The sequence below is a fragment of the Xenia sp. Carnegie-2017 genome, unplaced genomic scaffold (genome assembly GCF_021976095.1).
Source record: "Xenia sp. Carnegie-2017 unplaced genomic scaffold, XeniaSp_v1 HiC_scaffold_16, whole genome shotgun sequence".
In the NCBI taxonomy this organism is placed as follows: Eukaryota; Metazoa; Cnidaria; class Anthozoa; order Malacalcyonacea; family Xeniidae; genus Xenia; species Xenia sp. Carnegie-2017.
In genome coordinates this window covers 5,422,928-5,442,511 of record NW_025813469.1, presented here as the reverse complement: position 1 = coordinate 5,442,511, position 19,584 = coordinate 5,422,928, and the positions used below count along the sequence as shown (strand labels likewise).

At 36.1% G+C, this 19,584-nt stretch overlaps 1 protein-coding gene across 1 annotated transcript in view; it reads left to right on the top strand.

Moving 5' to 3' along the window:
• The window catches only part of LOC124435893 (hydrocephalus-inducing protein-like), a 103,326-nt gene that overhangs the window by 63,594 nt on the left and 20,148 nt on the right, over positions 1–19,584 (top strand). The window contains 17 exon segments of the mRNA XM_046985826.1: positions 2,077–2,252; positions 3,620–4,112; positions 5,135–5,307; positions 5,570–5,768; positions 6,551–6,650; positions 7,775–7,797; positions 7,799–8,035; positions 9,756–10,114; positions 11,758–11,905; positions 12,308–12,601; positions 13,158–13,187; positions 13,190–13,886; positions 14,819–15,087; positions 16,486–16,775; positions 17,379–17,511; positions 18,166–18,371; positions 18,611–18,835. Coding sequence (XP_046841782.1) covers positions 2,077–2,252; positions 3,620–4,112; positions 5,135–5,307; positions 5,570–5,768; positions 6,551–6,650; positions 7,775–7,797; positions 7,799–8,035; positions 9,756–10,114; positions 11,758–11,905; positions 12,308–12,601; positions 13,158–13,187; positions 13,190–13,886; positions 14,819–15,087; positions 16,486–16,775; positions 17,379–17,511; positions 18,166–18,371; positions 18,611–18,835 — 4,052 coding nt within the window.

Below are 19,584 nucleotides of genomic sequence, written 5' to 3'. Positions count from 1 at the left end.
AGATGAAGCAAGAATTAAACACGTAATCCTTTCGTCGGAGTTGGCGTTATTCAGTCTGTATTAATTAAGATGACTAATTTCGTCCTCTGTTGTGAACTAATCCTGTCCTCCGCCGTGAACACCGAAATATTTACACAGCAAGACCAAATTTACGTACCTCCTGTATCCAGTGGCGTAGCCAGCCTAAAAGTTTGTTCATGCCTTGTAAATATTTCGGTGTTCACTCGTTGTAATAATAAATTTTTAAGAAATGAATAAGGTCAATGATAAAAAATTTACCTAGCAAGACAAAATTGCCTTGCGGTCAAAAGGATCATATAACTACCATGTTTGGTGGTGATGTCTTTCTTTCTTGTTTTCATTTTAAATTGGAAGTAAATTTTTAGTTTTCATCAAAACAAACGTTGCACCTGATGAGAATACAGCCAGTTAAACTACACCGATGTTAATATTACAGCTGTCTTTACTTCTATTTTCAGCAGTTCTTTTAATAAATACTCAATTGTCATTCACCATAACAAATACGAGGATGAGAGCAAGACTCTTAAAAAGCAAACATTGTATTTTCTACATAGTAATCATGTTTTATGTGTTAATCGCTTATGTTATTTCACTCATAGAGATTATAAATAATACTAGAGGTAGCAATGATGACGTTTTTTGAAACGCGTGAATTGGGGAGGGGGGAAATTTAAGTCCCGGATTAAAACACGAAGTAAACAAATGTTTTTGCCGTCTGCTTCGAGTTTTGGATTCTTTTTTAATATATTTAGTAAGTTTTTTGCTCTTTTGTACGAGCATCAAGAAAATTTGTCATTTTAAAGCCTTAGAAATTTTTTAGCGAGCTGTTATTTTTATTTTATATTGTTTATAGTCTCCGTATGCTTTGTATGTTTTAATTAAACTGTACGCAATGAAAACTTATGTTATTCTTTTCTGTTTTTCTGTTTTTACAACCTACATATTCACATAGTTTAACCTTTTTTAATTCCGGTATGGATGACAAATATATGTTTTTTTGAAGCTGTTAGCAGTTGAAGTATAAAAGCAACACAAACATGTTTTGTAAATTACGAGTGGCTTAAACCATTTAAAATTACAATAAAAACGCAGGAATAGTTCATCAAGTAGATTCTGATAGTATTCACTATAGTATTTACTTTACACGTAATATGTACAAAAAAGTCAAAAAATCGTAGTTTTCCACCGTAGCTTAACATCCGGGAATGAATTTTACCCCCAAAAACGCGTACCATATTTTTAACTACAGATTATATTACGATGCCACCTTTGGTGTTATTTATAATATCTATGATTTCACCTTCGTTTGTTAGCATTGTGTCGGCTGTAGGTTATAATCCATTCTTCCTTACGATTTCCAATGTAACTTTGTTATATGCGTTCCACAAAGCAGTAAAGTCGTTTATTTACAACGTCAAAACCAGGTGTAATGTCTTACATATTGGTAAAAAAATTTTCAATTTGGCCAAATTGTCTTCTTGTCATGGTAGCTTAAAGTTGCCTTTCAATTGACCTTGTGCGTTGTGGCATAGGGTATGAGGTTAGCCAAATTCTTACGTCATCCAAGATAGTGGGCATATATATCTTGTATTAATGAATCTTTTAATGACGTCACATAAGTAAGTCGTTTAGAGATTTCAGACGACGGACAATGTCCATTAAAAGGAAAATTTTTACCAACTTTAAATAGTCATGAAAATGGAACGATTTCAATAACTTAAGAACTTTTTTCTCTGATACGTTGGAAATCATAGCTAACTAAATTTATTATTGCATTTGAAAATTTTTCACTGAAAGCGCCACTGAAACCCGGTGGTCGTTTTTCACCGAAAACGAGAGTAAGTAAAAATATCGAGCGAAACTGGCACTATTAACGAGTTAAAAATTTATGTAAAAACTTACTTTCTGTCCATAAAAAGTTACGTTCGAACTTTTCCAAACGATTCTCAAGGCTTCAATTTTACTACCGTGTAAAATCTTAGAGAAAAACATTTGACGCCCGCTCTACTCATGCTCCTATCATTTACGTGCTCAATTTATTCATGCAACGTTTAGGATAACTGTGTTCGTCACAAAGGTGGCTCTAAAACAAGTCGTGAAAAGGAGGAACGAGAAAGTGGCGCAAAATCAAAACGTGACCGACTATCGACTAGTGGAAAAGGTGCAAGAAGATCCTCTGTGAGCACTACATCTTCGCCACCCCCACAGATGAATGACGATGGCAGAGTAAGGTCTGTATAATGTTGACATACATTTTTTAATAAGGGGGGTGACTTTCCCTCTGAAGGGAAGTTGTGACTACTTCATCTTTAACACCACCCCACAGATGACAGAGTAAAGTCTGTATATATTGTTATCATACCTACGAGTTTTTACGGGGGTGACCTTCATCCTGAGGGGCGCCTTTTCATTTCAATGGGCCGACTGCATTCTAGAGGAGAGACTGATTTTTCATTCTAATAGAGGACTAGGTATGGATTCTAGGGGAGTTCAAAAATCAAAACTACAAAATTCAAAAGTATTTAGCGAGTAGAATTTAAAGTAAGAACAAAAGAACCTCTGTTAATGATATAGCTAAGGTCTGTTTTCCTCATTGTTGATATCGCTAATTTATCGCTAATTTACTGTTGTTGGGAACTTGTACAGTCCCGGTCAAAAGAACTGGGTTCCAGCCAAACTACCATTTGTGACGCAAACGTCATCCCGAGAAGTTTCTTTATGTAAACACTGCTTTCTGTCTGCGTGTTAATTGTAGCTGTGTCTTTTGAGCTTGCGGGAGTTCCAGTAAAATTTTCAAGGAGAAAAATGGCTATTCTGGCTTCATCTTGGCCAATATTTTTTTTCATGTGTTTTCTCATCTTTCATACGTTATGATTGTATGAACAGAGGCAGGCAAAGGAGCCGTGGCCTCCGAAGCTGTTGATTTTGGATGGCGCTGAAATGAATTACGGCATCAAATTTTGAATTTGTGTTGGAACAACGCATTTAAAATCATGCCGTTAATATTATTTCACTCTTCATTCTTAAGGCGTGTTTTCAGTGATGAGCCCCCCCCCGTCCCCAATAGAAGTTGTTCCCAGCACGCCATTGATAAACAGGGACTCTGTAATTTGAGCTTGGTTGGAGTTGATTTAATATCTGTATTTGCCAAATCCAATAGTCATTCGTTATTTTTGTCTGGTCCTCAATTTTTTGTTTAAATATGTCATTTAAAAATTAAACTTTATGAAAGGAACAAACTGTCCGGGAGAGAACTGCTGTAAATGCTAATTACGTTATTAGGGCACAATAATTTCAGTGGATAAATAATTCATGCGGGCTCTTTTTTGTGGCGGGGGGGGCAGCCTGTATAACACTTTACTTCTCTAAATATATAGGGAAGAATTATTGTTGTATGATTTTACTATTTAACTATTTGTCAACGACATAATTTAGCTAGTGATCCAAATAAAATAGTTCAAAATGATGTTCAGTAGACCCTTTACCATTTGATATCATTTTTAGTTTTACTAAAGCTGTGGAGAGTAAGCTGTAGTAGCTACATAGTAAAAATTGATAATAATTATTTATGAAATGACAAAAATTTAATTCATTTTAGTGGAGATGGTGTTTCTAACGCCAGTGCTATGCACCACATGCATCGTTGGGTTATCCCTGCGAGTGGCTCGTGCATACTTCGGATAAGATTTAAGTCCGAAGATTTGGGGCAATTTGACCAAACGCTGAACTTTGAAATCGTGGGCACACGTCGTCGCTACCAGATCTTTTGTCGCGGCGTATGTGCGTTTCCATCTATCAGTCGAGAGCCAAGGATCGTGTTTCCGAATCGCAGAAAGATTAAGAAGCATGAAGAAATCATTCAGAAGAAATACGTCTTTAGTCACGAGACCTACGAATTTGGTCCGTTGCTGTGTGGGAAAACCCGGGAAAAGTTCAAGGAAGGTAAATACCCCGAGAACATGGAGACCATAACCATATCGAACTCGTCACCGCTTGCTGCCGAGGTCTCTTTTTGTTTTCAACATGACAACAATGGCACGACTTTTTTGTTGGATCCATCACACATGAGTTTAGCCAGTGGATCTAGTGAGGTGAGGAATATTTTAGATTTAAGAAATAAAGATGTTTACTGTTTTTGCACAGGCTTACCCGAATCGTGGAGACCTTTTGGAGAACTTGAGAGCTGATCAGTGCAAGCCCGAGACCAAAGGTCGAGAGTGCTCACAAACGTCCCCGTAAAAGCCACTGTGAACACGCAAAACATTTCTTTTATTAAATAACAATAATGGGAAACTTAAATTTAAAACAAATGTTTTCATATTTCATTTTTATGTATTCATGATTGATTTGCGAATTCTATTTGATTGATTTTATTGATTGAGCTCAGATGGGTTTAGATGCAAACTATTGTATAGAACAATTATCCCGTGCATTTTATTGTTTTTGTGTTATAATAGTTCATACTAATAATTTTTATATGTATTTAGTACTTGCCGAAACTGGTTTTTTACACTACAAGTTAATTCGTCTCGCTTGTATAGATTTGTCGATGCATTAGCCAAACAATGTAATCAGAACACTTCATGAAAACCGAATCCAAGCCTTCGATCCAAGTTCACTTGGCTAATACTTACAAAAGCGAACACGGTTATCGCGTTGAAAAAGTGACGTCCAATTTTTCAAAAGAAAACCGAATAATAATAATTGACCTAGAATTGTGTCCAGTCAAAATTACGGATGAGATAAAAAAATTGGCCGATCATCACTGTGATCATACATGAATAATTTATTATCAAAAATGCCTTGATCCGTACAGAATGCCTACCCCCCACCCCTCTCTTCCCTGCTCCGAATGTTGCAATTGTTTAATCATGTGGGGCTGTCTAAGCTCACTAGTGCGGATTTGGTAGTAAAAATTACCAAGTCTGTTACATTACCGGTCATAATAGGCATTTTTGAACGGTTATTGTCCGTTGACCGGGTACCGGACGTTATTTTGAGTTCAGCGTTTGCGCAGTTGTCAGATATGTTCACGTTTACGACTTTCTAACACCCTTTATTAGTACGTTTCAATCCTTTTTTTCCATCTAATTAAACGTATGTTTTGCTCCAGACACTCACCTTGTGGGCATACCCCAAGACATCGGGAACATTTGAAGATGTGTTGGTGTGTTGTGTCCGAGAAAATCCCGAACCCATACTTTTCAAGATCAGTTGTAATGGCGTGAGACCGGAACTTGAGTTGGACCGAAAACAACTCCCATTTGATCGCGTCCTTCTTCATAGGTATGCATCGGAACATGTCTTTCATCCTTTGTTTTAGGCTATCCGTGCAATCGACTCATAAATTTCAAACATTGCAGCCCCTGCCCTGAAATTATCTGCTTTTCCTACCTGTTATGACCTTAACTTTTTTAGCCCTTATTATTTTTGCACGGAAGTGAATTTCACAAAGCTGTAGGAAGGAAAACCAAACTGGAGTTTATTATTGGTCAATGTTTTAGGAAGGACATAAAGACTGTATCAATTTTTTATGTCAATGTTTTAGGAAGGATACGAAGACTGTGTTTCTTCGCAACAGCACACTACTACCAGTGCAATGGCGCTTGAGTGGCATGGAGAATCTCGGAGATGACTTTTCAGTAGTGACTGATCACGGTATCATTGAACCCCGTTCAGAATACGGTCTACAGGTCCATTTCCGAGCTGCTCGACCTGTTACTGTAAAGAAAGTCATCAGATTGGAGGTAAGCTTCATTTGGCGTGTCTATACATACATGACACGATTGACGAGAAAGGTGCCAGATTGATATTTTCAGGGGGGGTAATATTCTAATTTGCTTGTTCTACTGCATTACTATGTATTGAAATCAATTGTCATTAAGGTATATAACTTGAATATATAGATATGTGCGCCCCCCCTTTCCAATTTTATAAAGATTACATTTATCTTAATGGCAGCTGAAAAGACTGAAATATGCGGAATTAATAACATAAAAACATACAATAGGTAATATAATTTGGATATATAGTTAGTGTAAATTATATTACATGAAAATTATTTAAATTGTTAGAAAAAGGATTTAGACATGCATATTCTATAAATAATAGCTTAATACTAGCTGCTTTAATAAATTGTTATAAGCTATGATGCATGAAAAGAAAAGGAACTTCTAAATCTACTTGTTTTGCAGTCAATTAATTTGTTTCAGGACATTTCTTGATGTTTTAGTAAATTCCTAATTGAATTAGTGCAAAGAACTGTATAAATCCGACGTCACAAAATTTCAAGCTATTGAGAACGGAAAGAGATATGGCCAGACTCTCTCAGGACGTCTACTGTCATTTTAAGAGTTCTCTTCGATGAAAATATGATTTTAAAAGCAAAACTTCATTTTACTAGCACTTTAATACGTCTTCACCATATAATATGTTATTTTACTCTCAGAAAAACTTCATGATAAACTTTCTATAAACTTTGTCATAGCGTGTTCTCTTCACCAATACAAGATTAATTATATTCCTTTAGGTATCAGATGTCGAGCAGATTATGGGCTTAGTCCAGGCAGAGAACATTCAAGTAACTGGCGAAGCCTACGATGTAGCAATGGATATTAGTTTTCCAAAAGGTGAAATAAATCAGTGTTATGTATTATTTAGTTGAAACTGGGTTCGCACAAAACTTGAATGTTCTTGAATTTAGATTGGACAATTCAAAGCCTTAGAAGTACTTGAATTTGTTTAAATTCGCCCGAAACTGCGTGAATTTAAATTTTCGTGGTAGAGTTTGTAAAACATGTCATCCCACTACATTCTTTTCAAAAGTGGGGTTGAAATTGTACATTGACTTGTTACTGCACGGAAAAACAACTCGTGCGCTAAAAGATTAATGCGAGAACTTTGAGGTAACCTGAACCAACATGGCAGCTTTCAAATCATATGAAAACCCACCAATTGCTCTCGAATCATTTCAAAAAGTTCTTTTGTTTTAATGTAGATAATGTTTTAAAGATTTTTTTACTTTAGTTGTGCTTTGTTTGCAATTCAATGTATTTATGAAAGTCCTTAAAAAATGCCTGAATTTTATTACTTAAGCAATGTACGAACCCTTTCAAAATTATGACCAAGAGGAATTTTGTTCTGTTGTTGAGTTATTCCAAGCTGCATTAGACCTAATCGTTCAACTGAATGTAACTTGAAGGCGACTTCTAGCCAAAATTTGAAGCTGGCAATTTAACTAGTTCCCAATCTTGCCACGCACGGCCTAAAGGAAGATCATTTAAGATGATAAGTTAGCATGCGAGAACACTCACGCGTGTCTCTGGGTGAAATTTAGCTTAATACAAATACAGACATGTTTATAGTAAGGTAGCCTTCCAGTTATAAGTGTAGCTCAGCGGATCTCATATGGTTTCATGTTGTTTACTATTTTTTATTAATCGTTGTTTTATTGCACGCTTTCATCTCATTTATTCACATCTTCTACCAAGCATTCAACGCAGGCTTTACTTCAGGCTGTTGTCAATATTTGCTAAATATCAAATAAATTGTGGTCACTTTTTTTCTTGTGTTCAAAATACTTCTCTAAGACCAGTACTTGGAGACAGTTATCAAGACAATTTGTTTGCCATTCCTATCGAAATGTCACCTTTCTCCAAATGCTGCATTTTCACGTTTCTATGTAGTATTAGGCGTGCAATTGACCACTGAACCAGCTCTTACAGAGACAATTCTTTACCGTCCTTTTTGACAGGAGCCGACGGCGGATTAGATTTCAGGTGTTAAAGGTTTTGACGACAGCAGGCAAACCATGTCTCTTAAGAACAAAGGTCGTTATGAGATCAGCTACAATTTTGTTTATGATACCACCAAGTTTGCTAATGTTAAAGACTTACTGACAATCATGCCGCAGAAAGGCGTTCTCATATCTACAGAGAGACCGACACAAGTGTCCGTTGTATTTCGTTCAAGGACCGAGATCTCGTTTAAAGACGAAACTTTGTTAAAGTGTCAGGTAATGGGAAAATGATTTAGTTATTTTTCCTTGCACGATTTACACGAGTGTTGTATTTCTTAATAAATAAACTATGATAAACACTACTAGTGACCAGGGGTGAAACTAGAACGCTAATTTTGGGGAGGGAGTGAATATTTATATTTTTAGCCCATGCGTTGCTGATGTCTTTTGAAGTTAATATCGCTAACAACCAAGTCATTCAAGCAGAGCTGGATATTCAAATATTTACTCACCCCTTCTAACGTTCTTCATTCGCACCTGCAAGTTACACCAGTGTACTAAAAAAATGTACATTCGTGTCATTGGCGGATCAAGCGTACGTCAAAACAAATTGATGTATTTACATTTTTAAGAGCCTTTGAGGCAAGTCCATTGATAAATATATATTCTTTAGAAATTCAAAACCGATAGTTTTTTTCTAAAATTATTTTGATATTAATCGTTTTATTTTGAATTCAATTGCTTTATTTTCTATAATTGAATTTATTTCTTTGTGAATAATTGCTTACGGTAGGTGTAAAATAAGTTTAAAAGCGGATGCTTTAACGCATATTAGAGCATTTTTGGAAAATCGTTTACGTAAACTAGCAGGCAAAAACTTTGCACCAATGAAGCTCCATAAAAGAAAATTCTCTGTACAAAGTTCTTGGACCAAAATGCACCAACTGTTGCACGCTTTGATGGTCGCTTGTAATCATAACGTCATAAATCGACTCGAACCAAGAAACGGCTTGTTTTCTTAACTTCCATTTAGATTATTATAGTCCAAAACCTTGCACAGGGATTTTTCATGCATGGAACTACATTTGTTCAAAGCTTTGGCTGCTATTAATTAATATCAAATATTTCTCACAAATACTTACATGTACGTTTAAGTACTCTTTTAAACTGTATCTGAACGAGATATTTTCACCACGACAGCTGTTTCTTGATGGCACCGTGTTTCGAGTTTATTCCGAAATATCGTGGCGAGAATGTCCCTTCCATACAGTTTATAAGAATATGGACTCGTCTACCAAACCTGTGGGCTTGGTAGCTCAACAGAGTGCTTATAGATCATAACCTTCCTTACTCCCTGTATGCGTACATCAAAATCAAGTACAACTTTCAAATTATAATTTTATCATTGGAAAATTATAACCAATAATAGGCTATGAAGACAATTTGAGAACAGTTATTGTTTGCAAAGTTACAAATTTGCAAAAGGAATTTTGTACGGCCAAAACAGACGATGAATTTTAAATCTATGAACAATAATGAATGCAGTACTAGTTTGTTTACAGCATTTTAAACACAAGTTTCTAGTTCAGATTTTTTTTGTCTCCTTTGAGTTTTGTTCGGTTTAGTGGCATTGAAGTGATTGTAACAATTTAATGTTAATTGAAATGATTTCAACAATTCAGTTCTTATTGAAGTGATTGCAATAATTGAATTCTAATTGAAATGACTGCCACAATAGGATTCTAATGATTATGATAATATCGAAACGTTGCTATCTATAAAAATAAAGTGTTTGAAAGAATACTTAAAGCCCATATATTAAAGCCGAGTTGGATAAAATATTCTTTCGTTAACTTGGATGAAGTTCTCGTGGGATTCACAGACTATTTTCATTTAGTTGGACAGCAATGAACACATCTATAACAAATTTTGAAGTATTTAAAGGTACCAATATTTCTACCATTAATAATTTTTTTGCTTCTTTTTGTGAAACAAGATCATCGAGCCTCACATTGGCGATGGTGGCGAAGTGATTGCTAGCATTCCAGTTAAAGTCAGTGCTCGGTCTTTGCATAGTAAGTATTACATATATCCGGTCAGTGACATCAACTTTGGTGCGGCTCTCGTTAACACAAAGAAGACGCGCACGTTCAGTATCGAGAACAAGGGCGTGTTTGATTTCAAATATACCATCATGAAAATGGTCAACGGGTTAACGCGTGCAAAACCCACTGGTCACATTGCAAAGCGAGATGGCTCTGGTTCAAATCGATCGCAGCAGCCCAATCAAGTACAATATGGCTCTGTGAGCCTCGGAACTGGTGCCAAACCTAGACGAGCGGATTCAGTAAAAGGGTGAGAATAGAATGTATGTCTTTTACATAGCTTTATTGTATTGTAATATCTTGCTCTAGGTGATAACCGCGACTTGACATTTAGCCGAAATCTTAAAGTGCCTACATATATCAGGGTAGGGAAATTGACGTATTTAGATAGTTCAATCGACAAACAACATTTGCGACATATTTCATCGGACGAAAAAGTAGTCTCCTCGAAGACTCCTCACCGCAAGTGACCTACATAGGTTTTAAAATCGATTTAAGTATCTGAAGAAGTTATTTCCCTGACACAGATATGGTTACTTTTACACTTTGTTACGCTATGTGCAGAATTGTAAACGCAATAAAAATTGCATCCAACTTAAATGAAAAACTGGCTCGCGCGACAAAGGGTTAACTTAAGCTATAAAAGATGTTTATTCTGTTTGCACAGGCTTGTGCAAAGCGAAGAGACCTTCGGGAGACCCTGAGAGCTGATCAGTGTGCAAGCTCAAGACCGAAGGTCGAAGGTTGCACCTGCTCGAGAGTTATAACAAACGTCTTAGAGGTTTGCATGCTAGCACGAAAAACTTTTTATATAAAATAACAATAATGAGAAACAGACAAATTGCAAACGAACGTTTTAATTTTCCTCTAAAATGTATTGATGATTGATTTGCTAATTGTCTTTGATCGATCGATTGATTGATTGATTTGATTGGTCGAGCTCAGATCTGCTTGCACAGGCTAATGCGAACACGGCTATTGACCAATCACTGCACGCGTTTTAATGTGTTTTCAAAATTTACAACAAAATTTATTAACATAAACATGTTTGTACTTAACATTAAGTCATCTTCAGTATGAGATTGAATTAGCTAAAACATTTAAAGTACTATATTTAAAGCTGGATATATTATACACATGAATTAATTTGCCCTTTTCAAACGAGGTTAAGATCTTTACGTAGAAATATCGGACCGAAGTTTTTTTTGTGTTGAGCAATGTCGTAGGGCAAGGTTTGTACAAAAAAACGTCGGTGAATTATTACTTAGTAAAGACAGAGAAAGCGAGGTTAATAAACGGTCTATTATAGGGCATTATTTTACCTGAAACAAAGCTTGATTTCTTTCTCGTCCTTGCTGTTTTGGATTTCATCTTCCTTGTTTTCATTATTAAAAAATGAATCGTTTCAGATTGTATTGTTTGGAAAGTTAAACTGTTTTCCGTGTGTTTTTCTTTCGACTCCATTTGTCAATGGTTTTTGTTTCTTTTTTTGGCCGTTTTGGTTTTTGCTTTACGAAGTTTGTTTACATTTTATTATAAAGTTGCGCGTTTTGGCCCGTTGTCCATTACGGCAAAATAATGCACGGGCGAAAATGTTTCTGAACCAATCAAAGCGCGCCATTTTGCCGTAAGTGACGCATTCCATTAATAATAATTAGTAAAAGGAGAAAGTGCGACTAAACGTGTAATAAAAAATATTAATCTAAGTATTGTAAATATTCTACTTCATTCATATTGAAGATGTTTTAATGTTAAGTCGAAACATGTTTATGCTAAAAAGAATTCTTTTTTTAAATCACTAATTAATCTAGTGCTACAAAGATCACACTTTCTTTTGAATTCTTCCAACCGAAACAAGAATCATCAATTTAATCCACAGCTTTTGCTTTCCAGGAGCGAATTTTTTGGAGGCGGTGCGGCTAACGTCCGACAGCAGATTGGCATGTTCACTTTGTATCCTGCAATGGGCGTCGTACCACCCTCAGGATGCATTCAAATCTCCGTTGATATGTTGGGTGAAAATCCTGGATACTCTGAAGAGGTTAGCCTAGTCATACGTTCTGTTATGTAGAACAAAGAACACAAAGTTCTTTGTATGCCATAGTCATCTTTTGATATACATGATGTGGTAGCTTAGGTAGCCACAGGTTCTAAATACTGCTATTTTTAAATTTGTAAACACTGAACAGGAACGAGACTACAATTTTTGTCTGGAAAAGAGAGTACAGTAGTACAGTGCCCTCTAGGAGTGAGACTACAGTGCTGTATAGGAACGCGACTTCTGTTATGTACAGTAACGAGGCTACAATGATGTATAGGAACGACACTGCAGAAATGTTTAGCAACAAGAGAACAGTGTTTTAGTGTAACGAGTCTTCAAACTACAATTTTTTACATACTCACTGACATTTTAACGTTACTCCATTCTATTCTTTCCCGTTAGTGCCTAGCCATTGATATCAGCGATCGCTCCCCAAATGATCATCCACATGGCATACCATACAAGTTGATTGGTGAGGCAGCCATTCCCGGTATAAGTGTGATTAGCCCGAAATTCATTGGTTCAATTTTCGAAGAACATCGCGTCGTGCAGAGTCTAGGTCGTTTCCAGTATCATTCGGCCCAGCTGGACAGCGGTACAGGTGTTTACGGCGAGCAAGAAAACAAGTTTATGTTTTTTAACTCGATCGTCGGTAGGAAAAGTTATGCGCGATTTAAAATTACAAATCCCAACAAGGTTGGTTTCTTGCCGTTGTTGTTTTTTTTTTCATTTAAAAAATAAACCATTTCCATGTCGATTTAAAAATTTGAAATAAAGATATCATAAAATGCAACTGGAAACATCATCCTACAATACTAGTAATAACAACGTTTGTAGCCGAACATATTGGAAACGGCAAGAATTCCAGGACAGTGGAAGATTGATAATTGTCGAGTAGTGTTGTATATATATGAACATTCACCCAACCTTAAAGCGCTTTAGCGGACAGTGTAGCTCTTTTTGTTGTTTTTTTTGCGTCCTGTTTTATAGTCAAAAATTGCAGCCTAATGCGCTTGTGATACGCTTGCGAATCCCGAGCAAGATTCCGCCGTCGTACTTTTTGCGTTTTCAATAATTACATAAAAATATTGCGTCACCTACGGACAATTTGGTTGGAAGACTTTGTGAATAATCCGTAGGTCTCTGTCATTCACATTCGAGATTGCATCATTCATGTATAATTATAGCATTTTAAAGTTAACTTACTTTAAGGCAGTAGAGTAAAGACAGTATTTCTTATATTGAAATGTAGATATCATGTGACGTGGTGATCACGGTAAAGGCGCCTCAAACAGCAAGTCTTCATCAAAATGGCATGACATCTTCGAGGTGACGCCAAGTCGCGCCTCCATTGGACGTTATGGTTACGTCTACGTCACCGTGTCGTTTGCACCACCTGCCATGCAGGTGTACCACGCTGTATTTGAAGCATCCGTCGATGGTATAACGGGAGTTGTTTCCAGGTACCCAAGTCTCAACTTTGATATTCAAGGCGATGGCAATCTTCCACGTGTGAGCATTCTTCGACCAGCCACCCGCAACAAGTCGGGCAACCTGATCATGCTCTTCAAGCCCCTTTTGATGGGCATGGTGCAGATTTTACCTTTAGTTCTTACTAACGACGGAAACTTGGACGCCGAAGTAAAAATGACTCTTACCGATCCTGAAAAGTCTTTTGCCATTACTTGCCGTAATTTTTCATCCGAAGATGATGATGAGACCTTGTCTCATGGTGAAATTGTTCCACAAGATTTTCTCTTTCCACTTAAAGTATCTAAATGTATCGAGTTTGCTGTGCAGTGTAAACCTACTTTAACCGACAAAGTTATCGCGGAAATTCGATTCTCTGTACGCAATAACCCGTACGAAGAAAGTGTGTTACAGTTGTTGGGTGAAGGTTATAAGGAAGATGTTAGTGTTGATAATATCGTCAATGGATATGGAGCAAACGATTTAACGGAGAGCGTCATTGATAGAAATGGTATGTATGTGTGTTGAAGTCACTTTCTTAGGAAATAGCTGATGGGCCAGTTTATTAATTTTTTTGTGTAGCATATCTTATTGTGAATGTCATTACATGATGGCCGCCTGTCAATAACATTTTTATACCTAGAAGAATGCCAAGCTCTTTGACCGCATTTTAATTCAAAACAACTTTTCGTTCAATAAACAGTTTATAAACAAGTTTGTTTTTTATTTCAAAGATATTACTTATTCATTGTTTTGCGATTAGTTAAACACGGTAACGTTTATTGAACCTGGTAAATAAATTGAAAATGGTTGAATTTTAGACGGCCGTGTTTTAGACTCTTCCGGCCGTGTTTTAGACTATGAAAAATTAATATAAATATTATCATAATTAATATCAATATGTTGTAAAAGTGAAAGTAACAATAATAAAAAATGCAATGGAAGCACGTATCACTAAAATTGCTTCCCGACGTCTTTGATAGATCTTGTAATGTAAAAAATATTCTAATTCTCGTATATTGCAAACAAAGAACAATTGAGCGAAATTGTTTTGAATGACATTTGCGAGGCCTTGACGAAGCTAACTTTTCTGGCAATTTCATCATACATGTAGAGGCTCACTGTATTTTCCCTATTCTGATTATTTCGCATTTCATTTTTCACAAAAAAAATTAAAACAAAAAGGAATTACGTATATAGACGATTAATGCTCAAAAAATGAACAATTCAGCAATGATTGTAGCGATTACAAAAGATTAAATGGCAAATACCTTGCCAGTTAATTTGTGCTTTAAAAATGGCTGATTGTATGCGCAATGCATCGTTGGCACTCACTCTTAAATCAACCACGGGCAATTGTGAATGTAAATTTTTTTATCTTGTATGGTAATTGTGATTGTAAATTTTGCCTGAACTTACAGTATTTGAAAAACTTTTTTTCAGTTGCCAACCAATTATCGTTTGGCGATTGCGCTGTTGGCATTGCAAAGAAATTGTCATTTACACTTACAAATCACTTAAAACATGATGCTGTAAGATTCAACTGGTCAACTCCAGAAGGAATTACATTCTCGCCTTGCACCGGTCATCTTCTTCCCAACTGTGCCAAGGATGTAACGGCGTTCTTTGTGTCTCATAAACCCATCAAGATAGAGAGCCAGCCTGTCCTTTGCAAAGTAACGAAAATAAAATTGCCTGAAAATGAAAGAAAGGTTTGTTGATTGACGAGATTAAGTCGGAGGTTAGGATTGCGTACCCTTACAAGGCTTGGTTACTTGGTGTGCACAAAGGTTGCTAATTCTCTACAACTTGCTTATATACCAAACAAGAAAGCAAAAGCAATGTTGATTAGTATAAAATGGAGCACGCCTCCAAAAATCTCACAATCATAATGAAAACGTAGCAGAATTGAACAAGTTTGACACGCCGTTACAACACGTAGCCACCTAAATCTACTCCAAGCCAGAGCACCACCCCACCCTCCTACAAAACTATCGTGGATCACTCTCTGGTTTAAGTTCCCTCTATAGATTACGACATCATAATGACCCAGGTTTTGCCATAGTTTCATTCCTTTGTAATGACACTTTACTGACTTAATTATAAGGACATGAAAATTAAGGCAACAACTCCTGCAAAGCTAGCATAAAAAAAATGTGTATGAACGTATGGGTCTGAATATGAGGCCATAAATTTGATGAAGTAAATATGTGCTCCAGTTGTAACCTTAACCGAATTTTTAATGAAGGCAATGAACATCTTAAAGGTTATTTTCGAACCCATGTTTTTTCAGTAACAGGTAATTTCTTGCGTGCATTCTAAATTGAAGAATGTTTTTAATTGCTTGTATTTCAACAACTTAAAATCACCTCGTTTTCTTTAAAAAGTGAGCGTTGACCTAATGCTTTACGCGCTTTGCTGGCCATTTTAGGAGACCTCTAAAATGGTGGCTTTTGCATATTAGGAGCACAGTGTAAATGAAATGATAATATCGAGGCAATAATAAAATTCCTATTCTTTAAGAGCATTGGCTGCCCGTAACTTCAGAAAAGATTTTTCACTAAATGGTCATGCAGTGAATTAAATGAACGAGACAGAATCGTGCAACTTAACCAGATGAAAATGAAAACTTTGATGAACATTGAATTATTATATCGTACTTTTAGATTAGTCGTTTAACTTTGATAATCGCACTCTTCACACAAAAGTCCTGCTATAAAAATATAAACATCATTCACCCAAAGCATGACTCTCATACTCATTCTTTAGGTACATACCGTAATTGCTCTCTTTAGCGCCGAGATTCTTTATTAATTTTTTCTGATTCTTTATCCGGGAGCGGCTCTTATTAAATAATTTTCAGCTAAAGGTACACAGCAAATATTTTTATTCCCCCCCCCCGAAAAAAAATTAAATGAATCTATCAAAACATATTCACATGATATAATATAGTATAATCAACTTAATAACCTGTATTAAGCGCTTATAAGCGCCGCTCTAAAGTTACTCTATAATGCAGCGTTAACTGGGAGCGGCGCTGAATAACTTTTCTGGATTCTGAGTGTGGCGCTTCAGTGGGAGCGGTGCTTGATTTCCATTCCATATTTTAGGCAGTCGACTGGGATGACCGTATGAAAATCGTTAAATGGGTTGAGGTTGAAAGGCGTAGCACATCAAGAGAGGAAGGTTTTCTGTCTGCCGACCAGAAAATCGTTTTAGATAGAGGAACAAAGAAGAAAATCTATGAAATAGAACCCGAGCCCGCGCACATCGTCATAGACGATCATCCGAAAACACTGTCACTTAGTGTTAGTGCAACCGTTGACTACGCTTCTTGCGATTGTCCTGTCAGTTTGATCCACTTCAAAGACACTCTTATGTTCCAAACTAGAGTTTACAAGTAAAGTACTATTTCATTTTACATTTTGTCAGTGCATAGATTTTTGCTTTGCTAGATTGCATATGCGGCAGATTGCATATTTTGCGAGGTAGGATTTACTTTACGAATTTCGCAATTTTTGTTTCGATGCTTTCTTTCAGCTCCGATGGAAGTTTAGCAATAAAAATGATTAGAAAAAGTTATTTTTATTTGTCGAGATTTTTGAAGCACAATGTGCAGACTTTAAGAAGTGATCTTTAGCTGTAGAATGCTTAAAATACAATTAAAAACTTTGGTGTTTGATTACTGTTCACCCATTTCGTGCAGTTTTTCAGGAGGATTCGTGATTTTTAGTCTTTTTCATCTGTATAATTTACCCAACACTTTTTGACAATCCATTTTCGTAGATGGCTACGAAAAAAGTGAATTTTGAAGAATGTGTTATTACTGATGCTCATTGTTAGAGAGACATAAAATTTAGTCAGTATATAGTTTAAAACACTGTCAAATAACTATAGAAATTAGCTAACAACAAAGTCGAGGGATTGGAAATATTCACTTTTTCTTTTTCCTGCCATAAAGCCCTTTTCATCGTTGTGACAATATATTCCTTCTTCGTTTCAGTGTCAGTCTTTCAAATACGTCTGCAGTCACTCTTGACTACTCGGTGACGGTGATGACAAACGACGAGGCTACTCCGATCGTAGGCGATGATCCACCGAACGGAACAATAAGTCGAATGTCTGCTGTACCTCAGGTTGGCGTTATCTTGTGTTTTGGGAGCTAGAAAGCTATATTTTTTAAAGTTTCTGTAATACGGAATTTCTTTTATTTTGACTGAAACATCTCGTAAAACTTTACTGTATTTTTACTTTATCAATAATGTTTACATGCTTTTTTAAGGTTTTTGTGATACGTACATTAGATCATTTATCGTCAGTCAGTCTTTATCAATTTACATATCCGTTGCTTGCATTTATCTTTGCCAATATTGAATACATTTGCTTGTTAGTAGGTCCGTGATCAGTTTTGTAACAATGCGATCTTTTTCAAAACATGAGCAGAAATGTAGCGTTGATACCAAATGAAACATGATTTTAACATATGTAAATAGGAGTCGACAGAACATAAATTATTTATTCTACGTATCACAAAACTTCAACAGTTCCAGAGAATGCAAACATTGTTAAAAGAAAGTTAAAAGAAAGTTCATTACAGTTAAGGAAATCTCTTTTTCCATGGCGATAAAAAAATTGTAGCTACTACATTCACTTAAAAGATTTTCTTATTTTTTTATCATCTAATGTTTATGAGCGAGACAATCGTAGAATTGATCAATTGCAGATGTGTATAGAGAGAATATTTAGAGCAAGGGACACTTATAACACAATACGTGATTGTATTTTTCTAGGTGGCAACTATGCCGAGCTCTCGACCAGCAACCGCAATGACTGTCGTTTTCGAAACCGGCAGTATGAGCAACTTTCTATTGGGTGGCAGTGTTCCATTTACGGTGGAGCCAAGTGAGGGCCGTCTGGTTCCTGGTGATTCTGTTGAAATTAGTGTCAAGTTTTCGCCCTTTGAAATCTCCGAGTTTTCTGGTATATTGAAATTCACGTAAGTGTGGCTCGTTTTTCATAAAAGCTCCCGTCTCCCTTCAAGGAAAATGTTTGCTTATTCACCTGGAAATTTTATTTGCTATCAACACAAAAATACGTGGCTTCAGTTTCGTATAAGGGAAAATATTACTTCATGTAATACTTTACATATAGTTTAGTGAATGAAATACTTTACATACTGTCCAGTGAATGTGATACCTTCTGCGTCAAAGTTAACCTACATTTTTACAACTTTAGAATCCCGAATCTCCATCCCGACGCCATTCCACCTGAAGTGAAGTTAAGAGGACGGAGTCTCTTACCGTACTGTCATTTTGAACTTGAAGAGTCAGACTACATATCCGGTGGCCGTAGAAACCCCGAGTTGCCTGGCCCAGGTGGGGCTCCTCCAGGAACCACGCTTAATCCAAACACAAAGGTCGTCGAGTTTCAGTCATGTGGAGTTAAAGTTAAAGTCGTAAGGTTTGTGATTTTAGTTTAGATTTGAGAATTAAACTGTACGCCAAAGGGTTTTGGGAACCAACCTTGGAACTCGTGTTGGGACTTAGAAGAAAATTCCTCACCATTCTCCATGGTGAGGAATTGTCATCGAGTTCCAAGTAAATAAAACATTGTCGCCCTTTGTCCTGAGTTGCTATGATGTTATAGTTGATCTTAATGGCTATGATGTTATAGTTGATCTTAGTGGCTATGATGTTATAGTTGATCTTAGTGGCTATGATGTTATAGTTGATCTTAGTGGCTATGATCTTATAGTTGATCTTAGTGGCTATGATCTTATAGTTGTTCTTAGAGGGTATGATCTTATATTCATTTAAATGGCTACAATCTTATTGTTGATTCCAGTTGCGAGTATTTTATTTCATTTTGCTTGTCTCTTCACTGTCGCAATTAAAATTACCCTTGTTTTTCTTAATTCAAATGATAAATTTATTACTTCATCTTTCTATGGCCGGGAAATTTTTTTTGATAGCAATAGTTTAGGTACAATCTAAAAGAAGAACTGGAAATATCGTTTTTATTAAAAACAAATACACAATAGAAAAACATTAACGGTTAATGTTAAGTTATCAAGAATCAAAACCCGCAAACTTGTTTCTGGAAATTCGAAAGATAAAGTCAGCTCACACTTCTTACAAGTTTTAACAAATTGTTGTTGCCTTGAAATTGCCATGTTCGTTTTTGTAAACAAGGCTTTTCATCGTTTTAGA